The 25,843-nt window shown below is 45.9% G+C and overlaps 1 protein-coding gene across 1 annotated transcript; it reads left to right on the top strand.

The window, feature by feature from the left end:
* The first annotated feature begins 10,023 nt into the window (after positions 1-10,023).
* Positions 10,024-24,995, top strand: HSD11B1 (hydroxysteroid 11-beta dehydrogenase 1). Its single transcript, XM_074977263.1, has 5 exons — positions 10,024-10,111; positions 10,824-10,951; positions 22,754-22,852; positions 23,386-23,596; positions 24,991-24,995. Exons 1-5 carry the CDS (start codon positions 10,024-10,026, stop codon positions 24,993-24,995), a joined length of 531 nt encoding a protein of 176 aa, XP_074833364.1.
* Positions 24,996-25,843: the final 848 nt, after the last annotated feature.

Here is a 25,843-nt window from a genome sequence, read left to right on the forward strand (position 1 = left end):
TCCATTTGGGAAAAAACTGGGATAGAAGTCAACATAAAACAGCACTTGGAAAGTGCCACATTTTATGTGCCAATCAAGCATTCCTCAGCCTTCCAGTTTCCCAGATAAGCCAGACCAGGGCCACTGCCTCATTCACTTCATGGGGTGTTGCATGTGCAAAGCTGAAGACAATTTAGCTTGAAGCTGAATTTAGCTGAACTATGTCCCTGAATAATGCCAGATAAAGTACATTGATAGCTTTACAACAAGTACAGATGGGTATGCTGCAGACGGCTTATTGCAGTGCAAAGAAAACCTTTGGGGCTGTACTTCCATCTCCTTACTTACCTGACTGCCCAATAGTGCACCTTACGTCAGAAATTACTTCATTGAAATTGGTATGTGTGTTGTGTTTTTACAGCTCCTTGCACAGTGGTGCCTTGAGCTATGCCTGGGGCACGTGAGAGCTACACATGTGGGTTTGGTTGAAGTGAGAGAAAACTAATTCTTGATGTTATTTAAGCCTTTTATTTGGCATCAAATTCCCTCAGCATCTTACTCATTCACAGGACTAAAGACCTGCTTCACAGGTTACACCTGATGAAGGATAAAAAGGAAAGCCACAAAAGGTAGAGAAACATGTCTTCTTGCTGTCCTGACAGGAAACCCTTGATGTGCAGCATACAGAGGCTTTGAATGACACTTCTCTGTTCAATAGCCTCAGAGGGGTAGCCATGTTAGTTGGAACTTTCACAAACAACAAGCAGTCCTGGAGCACCTTAAAGACTAACCAATGTATTAGGTCATGAGCTTTCCTGGGTCACTGCTGAAAAAATGGGTCTTACCCAGGAAAGCTCATGACCTTATACATTTGCTAGTCTTTAAGGTGCTCCAGGACTGCATCTTATTTGTCTTCTCTAAACCCAACAGGAGTTGGGGGTTGTTTTTATCATCCTCCAACTCTGTGAGAAGGTATATTTAATTTTGTCTATGACAGCTGCAAAAGGAGATTGCTATCTTTCCACCTGCATCCCCGTGGAATAAATATAGAGTTAGCTAATTTCAGGATTTATGAGCTTAAAGCAGAGAGATTTGTGCAACGGTCAAAATAGCAGTTCCTTAGGCAGCTAACTGGATTAAGACTGCTAGAATAGCTGTGACTATGCCAGTATGTCTAGTATCTTCTGAGCAAGTCCTTCATTCCAGGATGTAACCCCCTGATCTACTGTCATCCTGCAGGTCATCCTCTTGCAAATATTTCCACCACCCTACCACCGCCCCCTGCCCCCCTGAGATCAGATCAAGCCTGTATCTCATTGACTCTGCAATATGAGTTTGCACTCAGAAATCTGTGGCTTTCCACAGCAATGCAAATTAAACAAGTGTCTGTGGATAAACTGATGTGCAGTCATGACACTCTCAACTTGGCTCTGAAACCTTCCCCCCACCCCAAATATTACACCCATAAAATTTGTTTACAGCCACTAGTCCTGGCTCTATGTTCTCTGCTGTTATTTAGCTGTAATTTACTCTATGTTTTATAAAAGCCCAGGAAGCAGTGGAAGTGTTGGTAAGGTGCTAGACAATATTACTCTCCCTGGGTCCAGCAAATTCTCTCCTTCAGCACCAGTCATGTCCCAAGGGTGTCAGACTACAGAGGTTCAACCTGTACTCTTTTGCAATTAAATGCTATAAGCCACTTGCATCTGTCAGACACAGAGGATAAAGTGTTGTATCTGAATCATACATGTTGGCAACTTCTAAAAATAAAGAGGGGTTTGTTTGTTTGTTTATGTGGGCTGTTGGGAAATAGCTAAGAGCACTGCGATGGAATTGCTTAGAGGGAGATGCAGAGTCAATCACGAAAGGCTCCTAAGGATGGAGTGTACAGTGTGAAATAACATCAGTTGGACCAACTGAAATTGGACTGTGCTAATGCATTTAGGACTAAGCATCAGAAACAACCATGCATTGTTTGAGGGATGAATGACATCCCCTAATATGGTAGCTTTTAATTTATATTATTCTGCCCTTTATAGCACATACCTAAATTCTGCTTATTCTAAGCCAGGAATCAGGAAATTTCCCCAGGCAATGCAGCTGGAGTGGGGTCTGGAATACAGGTTCTTCCAAGAGAGGTTATGCTAGCTCAGACTTTATGCAGGCTCTTGTAGCAGGATGGCACTGAGCACCATGAGGTTCTCCAACCTGCCAAAGCACCTCAGGAGCATGAGTCACTTGGTCTTCAGAACTGCCTAACTTGCTATTGGCAGGTTGAGCTCTGCATGGTTCAAGAGAACCTCAACTCAGTTTGGAACTTCAGCACTCAAGAGAGAAACAAGCCAGAGGCTTTTTCAAAGGCATGGGGAATGTGGCCAGGGTCCAGTCCTCCTCTCTGCTCTGCACCCCCCAACACCCGACCCAGGCAGCTCAAGTCTGTATTCTAAGCAAAGTTCCCTCTAATCATTTCTATCCATTTGCAGATTCCTTCAATCCACGTGTGTAATAAATTTTTATGTGCATCACCAGTAGAAACACAAAACCTAGCAGTGGGTTCTCTGTGAACCAGCTGGGCAGCATTGGAATCTCTCCTGAACAGCTGCACAAGTACACAGCTTACCAGGAGCACTGCTCCCAGGGATTGTCTTTCATGGGAGTGAGATGGGTCAGGTCACCCAGCAGATAGGAACATTGAAAACACCCTATTCCCCCCATACTAGCGATGTGCAAATTCTGACAGTACTTCTACATGGGGGGCTCTCATTGAGCCCTTGGAACAGGAATAGCACCTGAAACTGCCCCAATCTCACCTCCATGCCAACCTTCTCACCTTCTCCATTGACCACCCATCCCCATGCCGCTTGCCAAGCATGGTCCCATTTGGGGTAGGGACATTGTGCTGCTGCATTAATGTGAGACTTACCATCTCAGCAGGATGAGTCTTGACACTGGGAGGAGGTTTGTCAATGAGGTGAAGTGGTCTGAGGAGTGGAGTGCCAGGCTCTTTGGACCAGTGCAGGCAGGGCTGCTCCCCTCCCACCCTTCTCCCTGTAGAACTGGCCATGCAGCTTGTAGGAGATAGACCAGCTTCTACCTCCAACCCATCATCAGAAGATCACACCTCATCCAACTGCTACAGCTGCATTGGCTTCATACAAGGCCCCCCAGGCTCATAACATCCACAGTGGCTGCTACTGAGCTGAAACCACTCTGATACGCAGTAGAGTCACATGCACTGGTCATGTGTTTCTGGTGACAACCACTGGCTGGCTGCTCATTTTCCTAAATACCCAACTTGCTCTTTCATGGTTTTGACAGTTTTCCGCCCCCCCGCACCCCCCGAAACAGCCGCTGGCTCAGGGGGATAAGCAAACCGTCATCTCAGGCACACACACGTGTGCAAGAAAGCACAATCAGCTCCCAGAAGGCAATGGTGCAGTGTTCCTTGAGGCTACGCTCCCCAGTGAGATCGCACGGTGAGAGGGTTTGGGATCACATACAGGATAGTGTGGGGAAGGCATTAGGGGCACAGGGGTGGGGGGTGCTTTTTTGCAGCCCTACTGTCTATATTGTCCCTGCAGTTACACCTTCACCCACAGGACTCACCACTATTGCAGTATGGACAGGAGCGCATTTAGAACCTATTTTTCAGTGCCAGTGCAGCTGCACCAGGGCTGGCAAGATTGCTAGTGTACACTGGGCTCAGACATTTCCAGCCTGGGGTCCCTAGAGACCCAGGTGCAGCTACACTGATGATGAAAAACCACACACTAAGCTGTCTCTGGAGCTCAGGATCCATGGTCTGTTCAGTCCTGACCCCTGCCACCACTGGGCCAAGCTGCACCATGGTGATGCATGTGTCTGAGACACACTCCCCCACCTTTTTGTTGAATTGTGCTCGAAGGCAAGATTGTAACTAATAACCAGCAGGAAGTGAAATGCCCCTGTCCCATTCCCAAAGCCCCAATCGCCTCTGTAGTAAGCCCTGAAAGCTATGCTGAAGACATCCCTTAGATTTTTATGATGAAACAGAAACAAAACAGCTTTCAAAATAAGCTATTTTAATTTCTGCCTAACTATTGTGGGCCTGTCATGCACATGCCTAATTTTTTTTTCTCAGTTTGCTGTATTTGCCTCTAATACTCAGCCCAGAGGCAGCTTGTATGGGGAGAGAAGCAGCCACAGATATGATTTGCGGCTTCTCTGACATTTAAATTTCCATTAAACCCTCTCTGCAATGGGCTCTGGGGCTCAAGCACTGAAAAAACGTCCCCTGAGCAGAAAGGGCAGTTCAACACCTATGCACCATTTATTTGCTTTGAGCAGGGAACAAACTGGACTTAAATGATGACTTTCTCCAAAGGTGAACAAATAGAGTAATGCCACTACGGCTGGTTCAGAAGTGGCTGTGTATTTTGAATAATACCAACATGCTTACTTCAAGGGTGCTGCACATTTGCTCTCAGAAGTGCTTCACTATCAGGTTGCTGGTCTTTGGCTGTGCACTGTGCATATCTCTGGGTTAATTTAGAAGCTACGGGTGATAAAGGGAATGAGAAAGGCAGTTCCTGGCACATGGGCCAGTGTTATAAATGTGACTAATAGCTGTAAGACCTGCCCCTTTGGCAGTCCTTCTCAACCAAGCACGTCTGCATAGCAGCAGCAGCAGCCAGGGATGTGCTGTCCATCAGAAACACTGTTCATTTGGAGAGCAAACTTTGCTGCCACAGTTTGGCCTCCAAACACAAGGAGCCCCAGGTTCACTCCTTGGTCAAAGGGAGATGGCAGCTGTCATGGCAGCTACCAGTGAGTGAACACAACAATGTGCTCTGAGTGTAACAGAGCTGGTCAGAGGGTCATTTTTCCCCACTGGCAAAGTTATTGACAGCACATTGTTAAATGGTACACAGCAGAAAAGTGAGTCAAGTGTTTGTGAAAACATGGGAAAACAGCCATGTCGAAAAGCTTCTTAAATGGAACATTCTCAAGCAGTTCTAGAGCTTAGTCCTGAAAAATGACCTAGTGACAATAGGGCAGCTGAATTTAGTGTTTCCTCAGGTGGGCCGTGTTGGCACTTAACTACATCAGTACATGAGATTAATCCCAGGGGGATGTTGGAAGCCCTAGTCAGAACAGAGAAATACAGACTTGAGGAAGACAGGCAGGAAATAAATAACCTAAGACAGAACATCAGGGAAGCCTAGAATCTGGCTCACTTTAGGAAATGCTGCTAAACATTCAGGCTTCCCCACACCCCGCTTTACCTCCTCCCCACCAAACACCTCCACCCTGAAACCAACAAGTCACACAACCAAAGATCAAACAGTTACAAAATTATCCTGAGCCAGAGAATCCATGGAGCCCTTTAAGGACTTCACTTTTCATTTTATATGCCAGGCGATTAGATAGCAGGGTGGAAATCCAGCTGTCAAATTAAAGTGTTCTAACTACCCAGATGCACACAGGGGAGGGAGGAAGCTGGGAAGGGTGAGGGTCAGCAAGCAAGACGAGGTCCCATTTCTACATAGCTTCCACAACAGGCCAGCGTGATCTGGGACTGCATCCCCTACCCTGCTCTCTAGTGACCCCACTCCAGGAACACAAGGCTCAGCTCTGTTATAGGTAAACATTTAGATAAAGTGAAGAGAGGAGCAGGATAGAGAAAAACAGCGACGATCTGAATCTGTCCAGTTTGGCAAAATAATGAGCAGGTGCTAATCCTCCATAAGTACACGAACCAAGCAGAGCTGTCAGTTACATGGGTTTTCACCAGCCCTGTGTCTTACGTTGCTTTCACCATTGACCCACGGCTCAGACTCTGAGCCAAACCCCCATTCCTACGTTTCAAAGTTTGAGCCTCAAGCCTGAGCCATAACTTCGAATCACCATCTACACGGCTAGTCAGATCATGAACACAAGCTCCTGTCTGTGGACTTGCTGCAGGAGGCTGTACAGACACATCCAAAGAGCACTGGACTGGGACGCAGGAGACAGGGTTCTGTTCCTGGCTCTGTGAGGCCTGGAGTGAGGAATTCCCATTTCTGTGCCTCTGGTTCCTCTCTCACCCTTTGCCTATCCTGAATATTTACCTTGTGATGACGTGGGGGCCAAGGGCAACCTCGTGCTGTGTGTTTGTGAAGTGCTTTGCACAATGGAGATCTGAGCTCAACTGTGGCCTATAGGTGCGACAAACACACCACCACCCTGGCCCATCCCACATAATTTTTTTCCTGCTTGCTCTATTCCTGGGGCCCCAATCACCATAGTATCTGAACATCTAATATTTTTATCCTCAAAACACCCCAAAGAGGTAAGGAAGACCTGTCATCTCTTTTGTACAGAGGGAGATTTGAGTCAGGGAGAGACTAAGGGCCAGATTCCCCAAGGTACTTAGGGCCCTAACTCCTTTTGCAATCACTGGTAGTGGAGCAGCTGGAAACCTTTACAAATCTAGCCCTTGCTGGCATCTCCAAAGTCAACCTAGAACTCTAGGGGCTTGTCCACATTTGCCCCCAGCGTCAAAGGGGGCATGGTAATCAGGGCCACAGATTACTAATCAAGTGCTGCAGTGAATATGCGGCACCTCATTAGGCTAATTTTCCCCCGTGGCAACTTCAAAGTGGAAAACTATGAAGAGCCAGCATGCGTGTAGCCACGGGCACTTCGAAGTCCCTGCGCTGCTTGGAAGTCCCTTTGCTTCTCAAAATGTTGAGGAGTAAAGGAACTTCCAAGCAACGCGGGCACTTCAAAGTGCCCCTGGCTACACGCATGTCTGCTCTTCAAAGTCTGACACTTTGAAGTTGCCACAGGGGAAAATTAGCCTAATGAAGTGCCGCATATTCACTGTAGCACTTCATTAGTAATCTGTGGCCCTGACTACCATGCCCCCTTTGATGCTGGGGGCAAATGTAGACCCTGCCTAGCAGAGCAGGGAACTGAATCCACATCTCTCTGATCCTGGGGCCCTTCCCACTGGGCCACCCTTCTTCTTCACAGGTGTTAGGTGCACCAGTACCACGTTACCGAGAGCTTATTCTTTTATTATTCAGCCAAGAGTGAGAAATGGCCAGTTACAAGAACTCAGGGTTACAACAAAAGAAGGAGGAGACACAGAGGAAGTGGAAGCATTTCTCAGAAAGTAGTGTCACTTATCTGACCCAAACATACTAAGTGCCTCTTATCAACAGAGGATAAGGTAAGAGTGAAGTGCAATCTCCACTTTAAGAACAGTGCCCCAATGGCAGCCCAACAGACCTACTGAGTGTATTATTAACCCAAATCTCCTGTCCCCTCCAAGCTATAACAAAGCAGTCTCCATGGCACATCACTATGGGTTTGGCTGTGTGTTTGGGCTACACACACACATGCTGGTTCTTTATCGTAGGTTTGCGCCAAGGATTGAATTCCTTCCACTGATATGTAGTAGAAGTGGGATGTTTGGGGAAGGGGTGGCATTCATTGGCTCTGTGGCAGAGGATCTACACTGAGGTTTCTAGAAATAGATGTGGGGTGTGTACAAATACAGGCACCCTTTGCATTGGGCATCAACATGGGAAGTGACTCCCTAGGATGGAGCACTGCAGAAAGGGACCTAGGGATCAAAGTGTACCACAAGCTAAGTATGAGTCAACAGGGTGGCTCTGCTGCAAAAAAAGAAAATGTGATACTGGGGTACATTGACAGGAGTGTTGTGAGCACTCGTTAGCCTTCACTTGGAGTACTATGTCCATTTTGGAACACCACCATTTACGAAGAGAGGGTCCTGAGAAGAACAACTAAAATGATTAAAGGTCTAGAAAGTACAACCTATGAGATAAGATTCAAAGAACTGCATTTGTTAGGCTGTGTCTACACTAGCCAAAAATGGCCATGTGTCTACACATGCAAATGGCCATTTCGAAGTTTACTAATGAAGCGCTGAAATACACATTCAGCGCTTCGTTAGCATGCGAGCGGCGGCAGCACTTGGAAATTGACATGGCTTGCTGCCGCGCAGCTTGTCCAGATGGGGGTCCTTTTCGAAAGGACCCCGCCTACTTCGAAGTCCCCTTATTCCCATCTGCTCATAGGAATAAGGGGACTTTGAAGTCGGCGGGGTCCTTTCAAAAAGGAGCCCCGTCTCGATGAGCCGCATCAATTTCGAAGTGCGGCGGCTGCCCGCATGCTAATGAGGCGCTGAATATGTATTTCAGCGCTTCATTAGTTAACTTCGAAATGGCCATTTGCATGGCCATTTCAAAGTTTTTGGCTGGTGTAGACAAAGCCTTAGTGTGGAAAAGAGACAGCTCGGGGTGGACATGACAGCAGCTTTCAAATACCTAAAAGAGTGTTACAGGGAGGGAGAAAAATTCTTCTCCTTGGCCTCTGATGATAGGACAAAAAGCAATGGGCTTAAATTACAGCAAGGAACCTTAGGAAAAACTTTTTGTCAGGATAGTTAAATACTGAAATAAAGTTGCCTAGGGTCGCTGTAGAATCTCTATCACTGGAGATGTTTAAGAACAGTTTGGATAAATATTTAATCAGGGTGATCTGGATGGTGCTGGCCCTGCTGTGAGGGCAGGGGACTGAACATGACCACCTCCTGAGGTCCCTTCCGGCTGGAGTACTCTATGATTCCATCTGTAACTCAAACTACATTATATTGCCCTGTAGATGAGGCTTTTAATCCTTGTAAACAGGCCTCCCCCCCACATCCCGGCACAGACAGTGTCCACAAAGGTAATCTCATCAGCAAATTAAGCCTAGTGGGAGTGAGGCACCAATCTCTGCGTTCAAGGGCACCAAGGCCAGAACTATGTGTAACAAGATGTACTGTACTGTCCAGGAAGATGCCAGAGCTAGGCTGACAGTAGCTTAAGCTGATACGTAAGACCTCTGTAATCGACTTTACTGTCGCCTAACAGACTGAGTCTTTGGCTGCTGCTCTGGAGTTGCTTTGGTTTTTCCTGTTCAATCTGAAAATGAAACGAGTGCTTGCAATGTTGGGCAGATGGCCCTGGGGAGCAAAGACCTGTGTTATCCCGACAGCGGGGTACAGCATGTTTTCCAGTTCAGTCCCTCCGCCTCCATCCTGAACAGGAGCGACCACACTTAGACAGGAGTTTGGTCCAGACTCTGAGCCCCTGTCTCCTCTGATGAGGGTGCTGCTTAGTACCAGTTACTTAGCCCATGAGGATACACACAGCTAACCTGGAAAAGCTTCGCCTGAATAGTCCGAGGTCTCCAGCTCAGCACTGACAACGGTAAACGTTCACTGAGTCAAGCCTACTCTGCAGCTAGCAGTGAGCTTACCCGGGGCTGGGAGACAGACATGCACTAGCAAACCTCAAGCTAGCTTGCTAACAATAGCAATGGGGATATCATGGCTCAAGTAGCAGCCCAGGCTCACAAACCCTCCTGACCTCCTAGGTCAAGCTCTATTAGAACAAGTTCACCTCGACAGGCTGGGAGTTCACCACCAGCCACACTGTGGGTTCAACTGAAGTGCATAATTAAACCATGCCCAGTCAAGAACTCTGCAACTCTGAACCAATACCCTCATCTGGTGGATTTCATGGGCCTGAAGTGCTTTCCTAGGGCGTGAGCTGCAATAAAATTATAAGCCCTCTGGGGCAGGGTCTATGTCCTCTCAGATATCTGCAAATAGTACTTGGATGAGAATGTCAGTGCTTAGCAGACAAATAATAATGCAATACAGCATTCTCCAACCTTCAGCAATCTGTCTCCCACGGTCCCTGAAGTGAAGGTCCTTTTAGGAAGGACACACCTCTTTCAGGGTATTTTGCAAAAATCTGTATTTTAAAGGGACCAGAGATATTCAATTAGCTGGCCAGCACCCAAAGTGAACCCATCACTTAGGCCAAGAGTTGAAAATTAAAGGTTTTGATGGCCCCAATACTGTCATACTCCACAGGTTAAACCTTCAGCAGTTGCAGTCATTTCACTAACAGGTTTATAAAGGCTCTAGGCACTGCTGCTTCTGTCTGGAGCATTGTTGCTTCCCCGTCTTTCATGATTTATTTTCCCTGATCCTGCAATGGGATGGGTCTCTTGAGAAAGACTGTCATTCCCTTTTCAGGCTTGGCCATGGCCGGCTGTATTTATTCAACAAGGGAGGATTTTAAACCTGGTAGGTTATTAGAAAGGAATATGTTTTAAAATTAAACAGAAAAGGCCATGTTTGAATGTTTTACACAGGACACATACAGAGCCTGAAGTGAAACATATCTTGGCATTTCTAACACTGGAGATAATAGAACATTCTGTTGGGCAGAGCTTTCAAACTACATCAGACCAGTAACAAAATAATTAAATAGTTAAATAGAAGTGGGAGTTGTATGATTTTGACTTATGGGGGCGTGGCCAGTTTAACATTCAATTTCACATAATTTAAGATTGTAAAAAAAAAAAGAAGAGCTAAAAAAGGTATTTTAAAAATACATTTTTTTTAAAAATTAAAACTTTGTTTTTTATAAAATGGCTGGACATTTTAATTATCATAAAATTTAAAATTCATGTCCTGATTTGCAATGTGGTAGTTTGAAAAAAAATCTGGCCATTTTCCTGCAAATATTGCTTTATTCACATTAGGAATGAAAAGCATTTGTCTTCCACCTTACTGCAGTTTTCTCGGGACAAGGCAGATCACTTGCCTGGTGCAGACAAGCCTGCTAGTTTGGGCAGGTTGAACTGGCTTGCTGTCCACTTTGTTTTCTTGACCCCTTGGAGGGCACTAAAATGTGTGTGTGTGGGAGTCAGGAAGAGGGGTGGCAGAAGGGGAAGGCAATGGAATCTTCTTCTGGTTTCCTGGTAAATTAACACCCCTGTGCCTTGTTTTTCAGAGATGTTGAAAGGAAAGCAAGTGAGTGTTATTGAAGCAAGCAGTGGAATTGGAGAGCAGATGGCTCATCACCTGGCATGGATGGGAGCCCATATTCTGGTCACAACATGGATGGAAGCCGAGCTTCAGACGATAAGACTGTCTGCACTACCTCAGAAGATGGACCCACTCAGGGTCAATCTTCCAGGGTTTGATTTTGTACATTTAGTATGGACATGCGAAATTGACCTCTCACGGGTAGCAGTCAACCCATGTACTCCCTGTGAGATGCAAGGAGCAAGGGGGGTCAAAGTCTCTCATTGTCCTTCACTAAGGATGGCCAAGTAATTGCCACAGCTTGAATTGCATATCTGTGGTCGACTTGTTTTGCCTAGTGAAGATGTAGCATAAGTATTGTGCACCTGAAGGCCAGTCTCATGTCACACATTTAGACAGACGGACGTGCCTACACACTCACCATTGCAATTACATGGTATGCACACCAGCACACATGGCAATGCTCATACATGCACAAACATACATGCATGCTTGTCAGTGTGCAAGTACATGTGCATATCTATGCTCATGCCTATGCACACACAGGCACTCTCCTTCTTATACAGCCAAGTGGGCTGGTCTCCATGCTCACACGCACTCACATACACACAGTTTGTATGCATGTGCACCAACACACAAGCATGTCCTTTCCTTAATACACACACCCTACAGGCCCAGAATTCCACTGCACAGTAGACTGTGCTGATAAGTCAACAGGCTGCTCTGGGTAATATTGTCTGTCATCAGTTGTCTGTCACCCGAGTAAAACTGTCATCAGTTACCTCTGCCAGCAGGGTGACTTTTCAGGTACATGCTGAACCTCTCTGGTGTGGCAGCATTCAGAGTCTGGCATGATTTTAGTTAGCTAGATGTCCACTTGTCATGGGCACGGCCAGGTTTCCCACAGTCCCATGAAACTTGTTTACAGCCACCAGGCCTGCCTATAATTTACCCCTCAATATCTTTTAAGAGCCCAGTAAGCAGTGGAAGTCTTGGTAATGCTGCTATACAATATTGGCCTCCTGTGGTCCGGCAAATTCTCAAGTTCAGCACCAGTCAGATCCCACAGGTGCTGGACTAGAAAAATTCAACCTGGACACAGACTTTGACATCCCAGAAGCCTCCAATCCCCTTTGCAGATCCTTTTGTCCCCACTGTTTAAAGGCAGAGCCAGTGTGTTCAACATAGCAACACTTGGCAGGCAGAACGCTCTCATTCTATCCACAAAGCCATGTCTATCCTGTGATGGATGTAACACACTCAGGTTATCAATGGAACACGTGCCAGGCTCCTTATAAGCTAAATGCTTGGGATGCCACCCAGGAGAGATCCAGGTGTGGCATAGACTACTAGTGGTGCACATCCACACATAGTTCAGCAAACAAAAACTTATTCCGCCCCGGATGGAAAAATCTTAGAGGGAATGCTGAACATGGGTTTCTAAAACAATCCACTCACGGGTTCCAGGTCATCACATGGTGTCTGGAGCTGGGCACAGCCTCTGCACAGTACCTAAACAGCAGCCCGGAGATGAGGCATTTGCCACGCATGTGATGAAGGAAGCTGAAGTAATGCTGGATATATTAGCGGCTCGCAGCCTGGAGACCTTTAACAAGTGAGATGTGGCCTCACTCCTTAGCCTCATTAGTGACTGCCATACTGGCCGTGTCTACACTTTGGAAACAACCTTTGAAATGGTCATGCTAATGGCCAAACTGAAGAATACTAATGAGGCATTGAAAGGAATATTCAGGGACTCATTAGCATGCCAGCGGCCATGGCACTTCAAAAGTGCCGCGTTTCGGCCACATGGGGGTCCTTTTCGAAAGGACCCAGCAAACATCAAAATCCCTTAGGAATAAGGGGATTTAGATGTTTGCAGGTTCCTTTCAAAAAGTACCCCCATGTGGACCAGCCACGCACGAGCAAAACGCAGCACTTTCAAAATGCTGTGACCGGCGGCATGCTAATGAGTCCCTAGGGAATATTCAGTGCAGCACCTCATTAGTATTCTTCAATTTGGCCATTAGCATGGCCATTTGGAATTTTTTTCAAAGTGTAGACGTAGCCATTAAGAAACAAAACAAGAGTGGGCAGGAAAATCAGAAGGTGTGTGGAAATCTCCATCTTTCTTCTCATTAGGTGTGTGGGAGCGTGTAATGGGAAGAATGAAGAAATACATTCTTATTTTATCTCATATTCACAAATGACTAATCCATGCAACTTTTCATAGCTATATCCAGTGTGAGTTACAATTATTATTAACTGGCCACTGGTGATTGAGAGATACAAACAGGACTGACCAGAGACAACCACCGCATAGACAAGCTCTGTGCTTCCCCCCTCCACAAAATGAAGTGGGTCTTTACCCACAAACGCTCATGCTCCAAAATGTCTGTTAGTCTATAAGGTGCCACAGGACTTCTTGTTGTTCTCGAAGATACAGACTAACATGGCTACCTCTCTGATACATGAGCTCTGTCAATGCAACTCTGCCCTGATTAGAAGTATAGTAAACTCTTTCATACCCAGCATTCTATCATCTGGAACTTTCAAATAACCAGTAATTTAACCATAAGTAAAATGTAAGTATGTTTTCCATAAGTAAAGTGCAGTGAAAGTAATACAAACAAATACAGCAAATACAGTATAAGTTTATAGTGTACAGTACTACTGTAGTTGGTAAATAAAGTACTCTGCATACATTTTTGTTTGTTCCTTAATATTTAATCTTGTTTTTCTTTAGTGTTATACATTGCTAGACATACCTGTCTGTTAGCCAGAATATTTGAGTATGTGACAACCCCCTGGTCCAGGGGCTGCTGGATATGAAAGTTTACTGTACCATTTGCTGTGTCATTCTTTGATCTGCTAGTGCACTGCCATCCTGCCCTGCTGAGCTGGCCAAGCTGTTCAAAACCTGAACCCACATAGAAGCTCTGTCACTCAGGCTCAATCTCAAGTGCTCTCTTGATTGCAGTCCTGCACCTCTCACACTCTGCTCTGGGGTCTCAGTTCCAAAGCTTTGGATATTACAACCTTCAGCCCTCTTCTGAGCTGTCAGAACTTCGCTTTGCCAGTTATGGGTCACTGCACGAAGCTGTGCGAGGGCACACCTGTCTGTTTTCTCTGGCTGCACCTCCTGATGTGGCAGGGGTGAGTCTACATGTGGGTCAACAAGGACCTGCATGTCCCCATCCCTTCATCCTTGAAGGAGCAGAAAGTACAAACTGCACTAGAATGGTTTGTAGTGTAATCTAAAGACTGGGACTTGGTGAGTTCACACCAATCACATTTCTACGAGCAAACAGAACCTGGATTTTCACCCAGCTCTGCAGAGAGAACATTGAAGATCATAGAACACTGGAACCAGAACGGACCACAAGAGGTCAAGTCCAGTCCCTTGCCCTCAAGGTTAAGGAGAATAATTTTTATTCCTCCTTCTTGTAACATCCTTACAAAGTACTTGACGGGCCCATGCATGGACCCAAGAGCCTCCATTAATTATTATGTATTATTATAATAGAGAGGTAGCTGTGTTAGTCTGTATCTTCGAGAAGTACAAGAAGTCCTGTGGCACCTTATAGACGAACAGATATTTTGGAGCATAGTAATATAATAATGTTATAATAGTCACAGACTTATTTCATTGCAAGGAATATATGCCCACTGACACTCATAGTGACACCTGAAAATTTAGGGCCACTGAGTCTTAATGTGTGTCCCCCGCATCCCATTTGCTTCTTCTTATTGCTGTTCTGTGACTTGGCTTCCTCCAGGGAGGATCTAGTTAACTTAAAACAGAAGAAGCCTGTCCAAGCTCTTAGCAGAGCATTGAACCTGTGAAAGAGCTATTCAAGTGGTAATGAAACCATCTCACAGTCATTTGCCAATCCCAGGTTTTGAATTTACTGTTATTCTACAGGACCTTTGTTTAAACTCAAGTTCCTTCACCTGATAGATTTCCCAGCGTGTGCTTGCACGCTAGCAACAGGAAAGGGAGGAGACAAGGGAGTATGTTCTTTTTCACTTACAATATTACAGCAAGATTACAGAAGGTAATTTCTATAAAACCTTCATTTCTGTATAGAATGTTTAGCCTGTTATACCAAAATCATTTACCAATCACAGTTTCCAGTCATATTTTCATTAACTTCTCTTATGCACACTCATAGCATGACTATTTTGAACTCCTTTATATTTAAAAGAAGTACAGTCTACATATACCAAAAAAGCACCCCCTCACAGAAATTCCTACGTATGGGCCCAGTATTTGTCAGTTGCCTACAAAGGAAGCCTTGCAGAGGAGCAAGGATTATAGTATGTCCCATACCCGCCTCTTCCGGCGGATAATATTCTTGCAGCAGGCAGATTTGAAATTCACAGAACAGAGGCAGTGCGGTGACAATATCAGAATGGTTCTTGTGATCAGGCACACTGCGGCTAGGTCATTTTCCTAGAGGAATTCTGGCTACATTTGTCTTAAAAAAAAAAAAAAAAACTGTTTTGACTTTTTAAAGCTAACAGACAACACTCTGTGCTTACGATTAAGACTGGTTCCTTCCAATTTCTCCAGATTGTGGATTGCCACCAAAGCCAAGTGGACTGATTTTCAGAGGGGCTGTACCTGCAGCTCAGTAGGACTGTGGCAACAATGTTCCTTGTGACCTGAGTGCTTGGGCAGGACCAAAAAGATCTTCAGGTGCTGCCCAGCTGATTAAAGAGCACCCACAACAAGCAGCATGTGTTTCTACTGCTGGTGCACCTCCACACATGCCTTGGCACACACAAAATTTATTCCACATGTGGATGAAAAAAAACAAATCGAGGGAACATTGTCTGGCAAAGACCTAACCATAGTAACAGAGAGAAAGCTGTGCTAGTCTATATACTATCAAAACAAAAAAGCAGCCCAGTAGCATGTTAAAGACTAACAAAATAATTATTAGGTGATGAGCTTTCGTGGGACAGACCCAGTTCTTCAGACCATAGCCATACCAGAACAGACTCACTATTTAAGGCACAGAGACCCAAAAGTAGTAATCAAGGTTGACAGATCAGAAAAATATTATCAAGATGATCAAATCAGAGAGCAGAGGGGCAGAAGGCTGGGCGGGGCGGGGGGCAGGAAGGTCAAGAACTAGATTAAGCCAAGCATGCAAAAGAACCCCTATAATGACCTAGAAAATTCCCATCCCAGTTCAAACCATGTGTTAATGTGTCAAATTTGAATATAAAACTAAGAGTTCAGCAGCCTCTCTTTCTAAACTGCTGTGAAAATTCCTCTTCAGTCAGACGCAAACTTTCAGGTCATTAACAGAATGGCCCACTTTAATGGATTGTAACATTAAAATTGTTAACAAATATCAGAGAGGTAGTCGTGTTAATCTGTAGTGGCAAAAACAATGAGAAGTCCTGTGGCACCTTAGAGACTCACCGATTTTTGGAGCATAAGCTGTCGTGGGCAAACACCCGCTTTGTCACATGCATCAGGATTTCTTTTTTTTATTAAAATTGGTAGGTTACATGGAGTTATTTTGCCTAAAGCATCTCCAAGTTACACATATTCATATCACGAATCCATTTTCATAAAGTATGGGGGGGTCTTCTAACAAGGGAGCTCAGTCAATTTGGTGTTAATTTAAATATTTGTACTGAATAGATCTGATTGATTGCCATTGAACTTGCTTGAATATGAGTAATTTTCCCAGGTGTTCCATATTTAACACAGGGAAATATGATCACCATTCCAGTGTAACAATGTGAGTTTAAAAACTCATTTTAGTTAAGCAGGTGTGATTTTTTCCAAAGCATCTAAGGTGTATGTTTTGTTTATTTACACCAAGACACTGCTGAGGCAAGGTATTTTTAAGGTCTCTTGCGGGCCCCACCCCGACCTCCTGCACTTGCAGTGTCAAAATGGGGATCAACCTTGATGGATGCAGACTGATTCTAAAGGTGAGCAGATTTTCTATCACACAGGTATTCACAAGCAAGATTCCAAGACTGTACATGGTCGCACATCTCTGAGGCAGCTGTGCCATGTGTGCCAGGTGCTTGGACACACACTCTGAGGAACCCTTTTTCAGAATGCAGATTGTTTCCCATTTCAGTTTGCAAAAGACAGGCTTTTCAATGGAATGAGATTTTAAATGGGATTGTGTTTGGAGAACATGTCATGACAAAACACACCATGTTTGAGTTTCACCCTGAGCTCGCCCAGACTTGTTATTGCAGTTCCTCAGAGCTGAGTTCTGAAATGGCTAACAGTACTGGCCTGCCCAGAAATGCACTGAGAACATTGCACTTCGTCTCCCTGAAATGCCATTACTTCCAAAAGAAAACTAGGAGCAATAACTTCCCATTAATTTTGTAGAGACGTTTAGGAGCTGGTGCACTTCTTTCCCTTCGTCATAGAACTCCTGTGCTAGTCTAGGCCACCAGAACTGACTCCCCTCCACCTTTAAACACCTCCTTGGGAAAGCTTTCTTCCGAGGAGACTGCAGCCCCTGTTTCCCAAGGGAAGGGTTTCCACACACACACTTTTTAGCAGTTACAACAGGGTCAGGCAAACTGTGACCCCCTAGGCCAGACTGGGATGCCTAGTCATCAGATCCAACTCATAGGCACTCCTGCCAGCTCCCTGCCTGCCCTGCTTCAACACTCAGAACAGCCAGCTGCAGAGCCACCTGTGCAGCTGTGAATGCTGACAGCCTGGGGGAGGGGCATCTCACACTGCCACAGCCCCCAGCAGGTCCCATTGGCTGGTTTCTAGCCAATAGGACCTACCTGTTTGCAGAACCATTGGCATGTGAGCTACCCTTCGCTTGGGCTTCCAGCATTCAGTTCCAAACAGCCCAGTTGGCCCCTGAAGCTGGTCTGAGCACATGCCAGGGCACGGAAGGCAGGGACCCTGACTAAAGGGGCTGCAGGCTGGGAGCTTGTCCAGCTAAGTGCCTCCCAGCTAGATCCTGCCTCTGGCACCCCAGCCCATCCCCACAAAACCTCTGCATCCCCTTCTGTACCTATACCCCATGTAACCCAAATCCTCAGCATCCCCACTTCCTGCACCCATACGTCCCTCCTACGCATCTCCAGGTCACACCCCTCTTCCAGATGTTTCACCCCAGTGCCCTATCCCTGGTCAAAACCTAATTCCTTGCACCTCCACCCCAGGACACAACTCCACTCAGACCCTGCACAACCTCCCCCGGGTCAGAATCCTCTCCTTCACTATACTCCCTCTCCCAGATGCTGCAACCCATCCTTCACCCGACCTCTCCCCTCAGATCCCACAGCCCCTCCTGCACCCAGTCCTTTACTCCAACCTCCATCTCAGACCCTGCTCTTCCTCTGCTAACATCCCATAGAATGCAGCCCTTGACCACTTTCCAAGTTCCTGCAGTGGCCCCACATCAAAAATTATTGCCCACCGCTGAGTTAGAAGATCTCATCGGGGGAATACAGCTACAAGACATGTCTCACTTGACTGCTTGTCCACTATTCTCTGATGCATTCTTTCCCTGTATGTGTGCATCACCTGTCTAAATATGCTCAGCAACATAAGGACCATGTCCTTTTACAAGTAGAAAGTGTGTCGTGTGTGCTGGGTATTATACAAATAATAGGTGTGAATGAAGTATAGCAGAATCCGCCAAAGTTTGTGCTGCAGATGCTAAAAAGTTCCATCTTTCTTGTATGACCCTCATTCCTATAGCATTTGAGCACTCCCAATTATTAATGACTTTACCCTCGCAATACCCCCGGGCGGTAGGGGGGGGTATCATCCCTGTGGTACAGACAAGGAAACTGCGGCACATAGATTAAATGACAAGCTCAAGAAAGCATCTGTTAGAGCTGGTATATGAACCCAAATATCCTGACCAAAGTTCACAAACCCACCCATCCTTTCTCAGAGGCAGGCTGTTTCCTGCAGAAGGGATCCCTCCCTTCAATGTGCTCAGCAAACAACCACTACAGTCCATGGCAGAAACAGGGACAGGAAGGAATAGGAACTCCAAAATGACACAGTCATTTAAAGACTCATGATTGCTACAATGCACAAAAAGCAAACTAAGTTTATGACAGAGACCTTTGCAGTCAAACTTGTTTTCAAAGCTGCCATGGTATGCAAAATATTCAGACATCTCTGCTTTTGATGGGGTCTGGCACAGGTGCTGGAATTGGAGGGGTGGGGGAGGGGGAAGGGGAAGGGAGGGTGACACCACTCCCCCTGATTTGCAGTGGTTTCCATTATATACAGGGTTTGCAGTTTGAGTCAGTTGCTGATAGCACCCCTACTACAAGAATTGCTCCAGCACCCCTGGGCTCAGGCCTGCAGGGCTGGACTCTCTTGTGCTTGTTCTTCTGTAGCAGGATGGGACAGTTACTGAAGATTGTATTTGGCCATCTGTTTCTATTCAAAGGATGATTTTAAACCAGGTGAGTGATTAAAGCAAACATCCTTTAAAAACATGACAGACAACGACACACTTGGGAGCCATAACAGACCTGCGCAGAGATCATGCTGCAGTTTTCATGAGCTTTTCAAATCCCAGACTGTAGCCTTCTGAAATTAAGTTATGTCCAGGAATGTCACCTGCAATGGCATTGCTTCGTTGGGAAAAAACAAGTTACAGAGTATTATAAAAAGACAGATATGTTCTAGCTTTGCACGTGAACAGAGCTGGTTTATTCAGGGCTGGCAGGAATTTCCAGAGTAAGTTGTTTGTATTCAACAAAGTCACAAACTTTGAATCCTGTGATTGATACTACTGCTAGTTTAGGTTGCACCTCCCTGGTCCAGCATCCTTGAGACCTCAGTGATCCCAAGCAAGGGATTTTGCTCGATTGGGGCGATTAATGTCCCCGGCCCTCCGGCTGTGGCTTCCTAGCCCTGGCTTGCCACCACAGCTGGCTCCCAGGGCCATAGCCCCACTCGAGGCACATCAGTGCTGGCACTCTGTCTCTGGCCCCTTGCAGGGCTACTGTGGGATGCCATCTCTGGCCCCAGCCCTGCTGCCCCCAAAAGGGCTGCCAGGGAGCTGGCTCAGCTTGTCCTCCTCCCTTAGCTCTCTGGTCCAGAAACATCCCTGATCCCACCCAACGAGGCATGTTGCCAAACCAGAGAATGCTGGTTTTAGGAGGTGCAGTCTGTAACGATACAATACATGGATGCAATGGTGAGCACCATCAAATCGAAACTTTTTCATTCTCAAATTCATGCTGGGACTCAGCCACAAAATGCAGCTCAGGATAAAAGCCATCTCCAAAGGGACAGAAGAGGATTTTTTCTCCCTCTCTAGGTTTTCACATTCTGTCAGTCCTGCTGGTGGAAAAATCTGGGGCCACCATGGCTCCACTGCAGTCAAGGAAAGCAATGCCAATGTACATCAGCTGAGGAAATGGGGGAAGGGGTTAGGCTTGTCCTTTTGGGGAAACAAACGTCAGTTGTGAATACTGGATGTAAACCTTTAAACGTTTGGATCTCAGATTTTAGTTTTTTAGAGTTGTTAGTTTAATTGCTAACATTTTGTTTTAGTTTGCTCTAATTGCATATGCTCACGTTTAGTGGGTTTCAGATGGAATACGTTAAAACTGTATTTCTGGCTGAGTTTCCAAGGCACCCTTGATGGGTTCTTCTTTTGAGACTAAGTGGACAAGGACGGGTTGATCTAAGGATGCACTTGTATGTTTCGGGACAGGAATGATTGGTTTCACCGATCCCAACAAGTGGGTCTGTCCCAGAAAGCTCATCAACTAATAAATTATTTTGTTAGTCTTCAAAGTGCTGCATGACTGCGGTTTCCTTTTGGGCACAGGTGCTTCTGTGGTGATTTTAGTGTGACTTGTAACATTTGCCTTGCACTCCTCTGCAGAGATGCTGAAAGGAAAGTGAATGATTGTTGGTGGAGCAAGCCAGGGAATTGGCAAGCAGATTGCTTATCCCCTGGCGTCGACTGAAGCCCACGTTCTGGTCACAGCACAAACGGAAGCCAATCTGCAGGAAGTAAATGGCTAATCAACCATTTCCGTGGTGCCTACACACCATGGTGACAGATCTACTGTACATATGCAGATACTTGATTAAAGAGATATGTACGCTCTGTCTTGCAAGCAGCTTGTGGAGATGCAATAATGTCTCAGTTATCAGAGGGGTAGCCGTTTAAGTCTGTATCCAGAAAAACAACAAGAAGTCCTGTGGCACCTTAGAGACTAACAGATTTTTTGCAGCATAAGCTTTCGTGGGCAAAGACCCACTTTGTCAGATGCATGCAGTGGAGATTATGCTCCAAAATCACTCAATGACGGTTATGTGATATTTTCCAACCAAAGCTTATTTTCAGCTCCCTCCAGCTGCCATTTTAAGGCTTGTTTGTCACTGACCACTGAAGCATTTCTCACGTTTTCATCAGGTGTACCTGGCGCTGTCTGACATGAGACACAGCTCTCTGGACAAGATGATACACTGGTCTGATCCTGGTTGGCAAATCTTCCGTCCCTCTCCCCTCCATTTGTTAATTTGTACACAGACTGTTCTTTTCCACAGACAGTTTCTCATGTGTTGCTTCTGCCCAGAAGAAACTGTTACTGAAAGTTTTGAGGTCTGTTTGAAGAGGCCACTTTTGAGCAATGAGATTTTGAGCGTGTTGTGACTTCTCACTTCTTGTTACTTGTTCTCACTGTTATCCCATTCAAACACTTGAATGTAAAAGCTCTGTGCTTGTGTTAGCCCTTGATTCTGTCAGTGACTTGTCTGCCCTGGTATCTGTGCTGGGGCCAGAGGCAATCAGTGAATTGCAATGCAGGATCAATGCTTTACACATCGTTTCATAGAAAAAAAAAGTGCACAGAGCTGGCTTGACCAAGTGGAGTGCTAACATCTTGCAGGTTTTAAGTAGAGCTTGAATTTTTTAGTTACTAAGATTTGTAAAAGATAGACAGAATTGTAGCATTCACATTGTTTACTTTTATAAATATTGACAAGAAAAGTTGACAGCACAGGCACAGGAGCTTGGGGGGGTGAACTGCAGCATCCCCAGATTTTAATGCAGGTCCCACATGTCATCTTATGCCCAGGCCTCTGTTTCTGGCCCTGCTCTTGCAGTCTCCAGTGCAGAAGCTGTGCCAAGGCTATTCCCCAGCCCGCATGTGGGGATCTGACTACTTCCAGCCCTGCACCCAGGGCTCTCTCTGTTCCTGGCTCTGCACATGAGGTTCCAATGGCTATCAGCCCTACAGCCAGGGCTTGGCTCCTGACTGTCCAGGGCTCTGTTCACAGCCCTGCATCTGGAGTCCACATGCAGGGTCCCAAACTGACACCAGCCCCACACTGGTAGCTTTGCTCCCAACCGTGCACACGGGGTCCCAGCCTCGGCCCCTTTGACTTTGTCCATGTTTCCCATCCACCTACCCAGGGCCAGAGCCCCACTTCTGGCCAGCCAGGAGGGGAATGGACAGGACTAAGGTGAGTAGTGGGGGGGAAGGTGAAGACTACTGGCCTTCAACACCCCCTGCGTAAAACGTGTTCCAGCATCATTGGTTGACAGATGTCCTTAACAACATCTGATTGCTATTCCAGGGTCTCCTGTGTTTTAACACAAGGGTAGTGCAAAAATTACCATTTGCAAAATTCCATGAAAAAATTACAGTTTACACCAAGTGTTTGCAGAATCAGATATTTAGTGCTTGTTGTACTTTTTGCAGGCAGACACCAAATGCCTGCATGGTATAATTTTATTGCCATCAGTGCATTTACACCAGCCACAAATCTGACTCAGACAAGATACCCACAAGCAGAAGAACATAACCCCTCTGCCCCCTGAACCACATGTCCCTGGGAAACTCTAAGAGGACTAAGGAAGGGGAATCCCTCTCTAAATGTTGCATTTGTCTCCGGTTGTTACATGGCATCTGGAGCTGGGCGCAGCATCTGCTCACTATACCAATGGCAGTATGGAAGACCTGGTGCTTGCAGAAGATGTGGTGAAGGAGGCCAAATGATTATGGGGGTACGTTATCTGCTTGCTGTCTGGAAATCACCATACATATGCCCCTTTCACGGGCACTGGCAGCTTATAGCCCCAAGCTCATTTTTACTTCTGAATGAAGTTAAGGCTATGCATGCAACTGTCCAGAGACGAAAGGACCAGTGAACTTGTTCTGTGCATTGCTGACATCTCCTGGGTTCGCTTCAAAAACACACTTCCAACAATTATTCTTATTACTACTGCTGGCAGCACATGCTAGAGTACATGGCTGCACAGCTTGCTTGTCATTTTCTACAGGGGATTCCAGGCAAAAGGGGCTTTTGTTTTCTGAGGTACACTTGAATACCCTAACCACTGCAGCCACACAATGTGAGGTGTGTTTAATCTCTGGAGAATAACCACCCACCATATCCATTAATTGGGTTTTCTCCTTTAATGAACATTAAAGAAAGGTCTGTGCTATGCTGGGCCTGTCCTGGGTTCAAATGCTGCTGGCATAGGTTCACGGAACAAGTTCTTCATTTTATGCCAGCCAAGGCTCAAACTCACATTCTGCTTTCAGGTGGCCTAGACATACTGATTCTCAATCGCATCGGTCACACCCACTTTGGCTACTTCAGTGAAGACATTAAGCACGTGCGAAAACTCCTGGAGATTAACTTTCTCAGCTACATGGCCATGACAGTCACTGCCCCGCCAATGCTGAAGGAGAGTGGGGGCAGCCTCATTGTGGTTTCATCCATAGCAGGTGAGAGAGAATCAGGCAATTGCCTCTTGGGTTCAATAGTGCTGGAGTCTTTCCTTGGGTTTAATTCCTCCTGCAATTCCAAGAAGACCTCTTCTGAAATTGCTTTACTAAAGGAAGGAAATGGATCACCTGAGAAGACTGAAATAACTGGCTGGGACTGTGGGTTTCATGTAATAAAGTCTGTTAGGCAAAAACAGTCTTTATGGTTTATATACTCCCCTTCTTCCAACACCACTCTGCTCAGCAGCTTCCCACAGCCTGGAGGGTGTACTCCAAACAGGCCTGCTGATGGAGGCACAGGGCACAGTTGCTCCTGGGGTCCAGTGATACAAAAGGGCCTGGGGCTCCCAGCCACTGCAGCAGCCTCAGCGTCCAGAGCCCCAGGCCCTTTAATGACTCAGCACGGTGTGCTCCTGGAGGCTTCGAAGGCTGGCTGCTCTTGGCCTGCCTCTTCTACTTGAGGCCCTGCCCCTCCTGAATGTGCAGAGTCGGGTGTTGGTTCCCCAACTTCAAATGCAACTTGTTTTACATATGCACATACGCCAGTCCTAGACTGAGATCATCAGACAGCACACAGGGCAACTGTCATTCCCAGAAATCTCAGTTTAACATCAACACCTAGATCACAGAGAGCACCTGTGCCTCCAGAATTGACTGTCATTGCAAGTCCAAGGCAGGGCTCAAGCTACCCATTTTCTGAAGCTGCCTCTTCACGCAGTCTGGCACAACCAAAAAGGAACATCTAATAGTCACTGCTCACTCGCAGGCTGAGCAAAAGCCCTTGTAAAACTGCTTGCTAGAGCCACCTGGCATTATCTGCCATCCTGGTGCATACTTGTTGGTTTACACATTCACTGATACATACGTGAATGTGTGTTGTGTGCAAGGGCCACATTTCTCATGAGTGAATTATGCACATCATTCAGGCCTCATGCTGATAATGCCTTTACTTCACCCCATGGTATCATGTATTTTGCCCACGCCACATATTACAGGAAAACTATGCTAGGACTCATACATGGATGAAGTGGGTCTTTACCCACAAAAGCTTATGCTCCAAAATATCTGTTAGTTTATAAGATGCCACAGGACTTGTTGTTGTTGTCGAATTTACAGACTAACAAGGCTACCTCTCTGATACTCTTCCTATATAATTCCTTGTTGGTGACCTTCTGCATCCATCCTATTCTCAGGATCTTTCTATAACAACTCATCTCAAATGTCAATATTCTTCTTTTTGAATCTTTCATTATCACCCATGTCTCACATCTGTACAACATGCTGCTGAATACACACGTTTTCAAGATGATCAGCTTCATTCCTAAGCTAATGGCTTTGCTTTGCTTTTCCATATCTTATCCATTGTCTTCAAACTCACTCTTTCCTTCTTACAGCTTAGAACATACGTTACGTTGTTCCCCAGATACGTGAACTTCTCTACTTTCTCTAGTTCAATCCCATCTACGCTGACCTTCGTCCCTATTTCCTTATCTCCACATGCTATTGCTTTTGTTTTATCAATGTTCATAATCAGCCTGTATCCCATCTTAGTACCAACACAATGTAAGGAGTGCAAGTGCCTTATTCCCGTCAAGGGATGTCCGTGGGACAATATCCCATGGGATGGGGGGTGCCTCAGAAAGCAATAATGGCTGAAAGACATTGCAGGAAGATGGGACAGCCCATTCTTGGGGGCCAAGCATTGCAGTGTGGCATGGTAGCCAGGGTAACTTTGAACTACATATGTAGTGAATCAGGTGAACAAGGAGGCGATCCTCCATGAGAACATACCTGGAAAGGTATATTGACATTCCTGGCCCAACAGTGAACAGGCTGACACACTACTGTGATGCTGGAGGGCACATGATATTCTCCTCTGGCAACAATAATTGGAGCTCTCTCAGCCAAATAATCCTGCAGGACTTTCAGAAACTCAAAGTAACATAAGAAGGATGATTTCAATAGGGGGCAAACAGAGGAAAGCAAGAGATTTCACGATGAAGGAAAGCAAGTCTATCATTCTGTCCATGCGAGGGTTTATTTTGGGATGTGTGAACCCCAGAAACAATGCTACAGGAGGGTCTCAGTTTTCATTCTAGCACTGTTTATCAGTGTCCCTGAAAGCTGCATGCTTGGGTGGCCACCCAGCTGATTAGAAGAGTGCCCATTGACAGCAGCATGTGTTTCTACTGGTGCCCATCTGCATATGCCTTGGTGCACATAACAAAATTTATTCCTCCCCAGGAT

Source organism: Carettochelys insculpta, chromosome 26 (assembly GCF_033958435.1).
Source record: "Carettochelys insculpta isolate YL-2023 chromosome 26, ASM3395843v1, whole genome shotgun sequence".
In the NCBI taxonomy this organism is placed as follows: domain Eukaryota; kingdom Metazoa; phylum Chordata; order Testudines; family Carettochelyidae; genus Carettochelys; species Carettochelys insculpta.

What these genes read in the sequence shown, in the direction of transcription:
- HSD11B1 (XM_074977263.1), top strand. Translation starts at nt 10,024, where the DNA reads ATGGGTCTCTTGAGAAAGACTGTCATTCCCTTTTCAGGCTTGGCCATG. An exon ending in AAGGGAGGATTTTAAACCTG is followed by an intron (nt 10,112 to 10,823) that starts GTAGGTTATTAG and finishes CTTGTTTTTCAG; the next exon opens with AGATGTTGAAAGGAAAGCAA. An exon ending in GGATGGAAGCCGAGCTTCAG is followed by an intron (nt 10,952 to 22,753) that starts ACGATAAGACTG and finishes TTGCATTTGTCT; the next exon opens with CCGGTTGTTACATGGCATCT.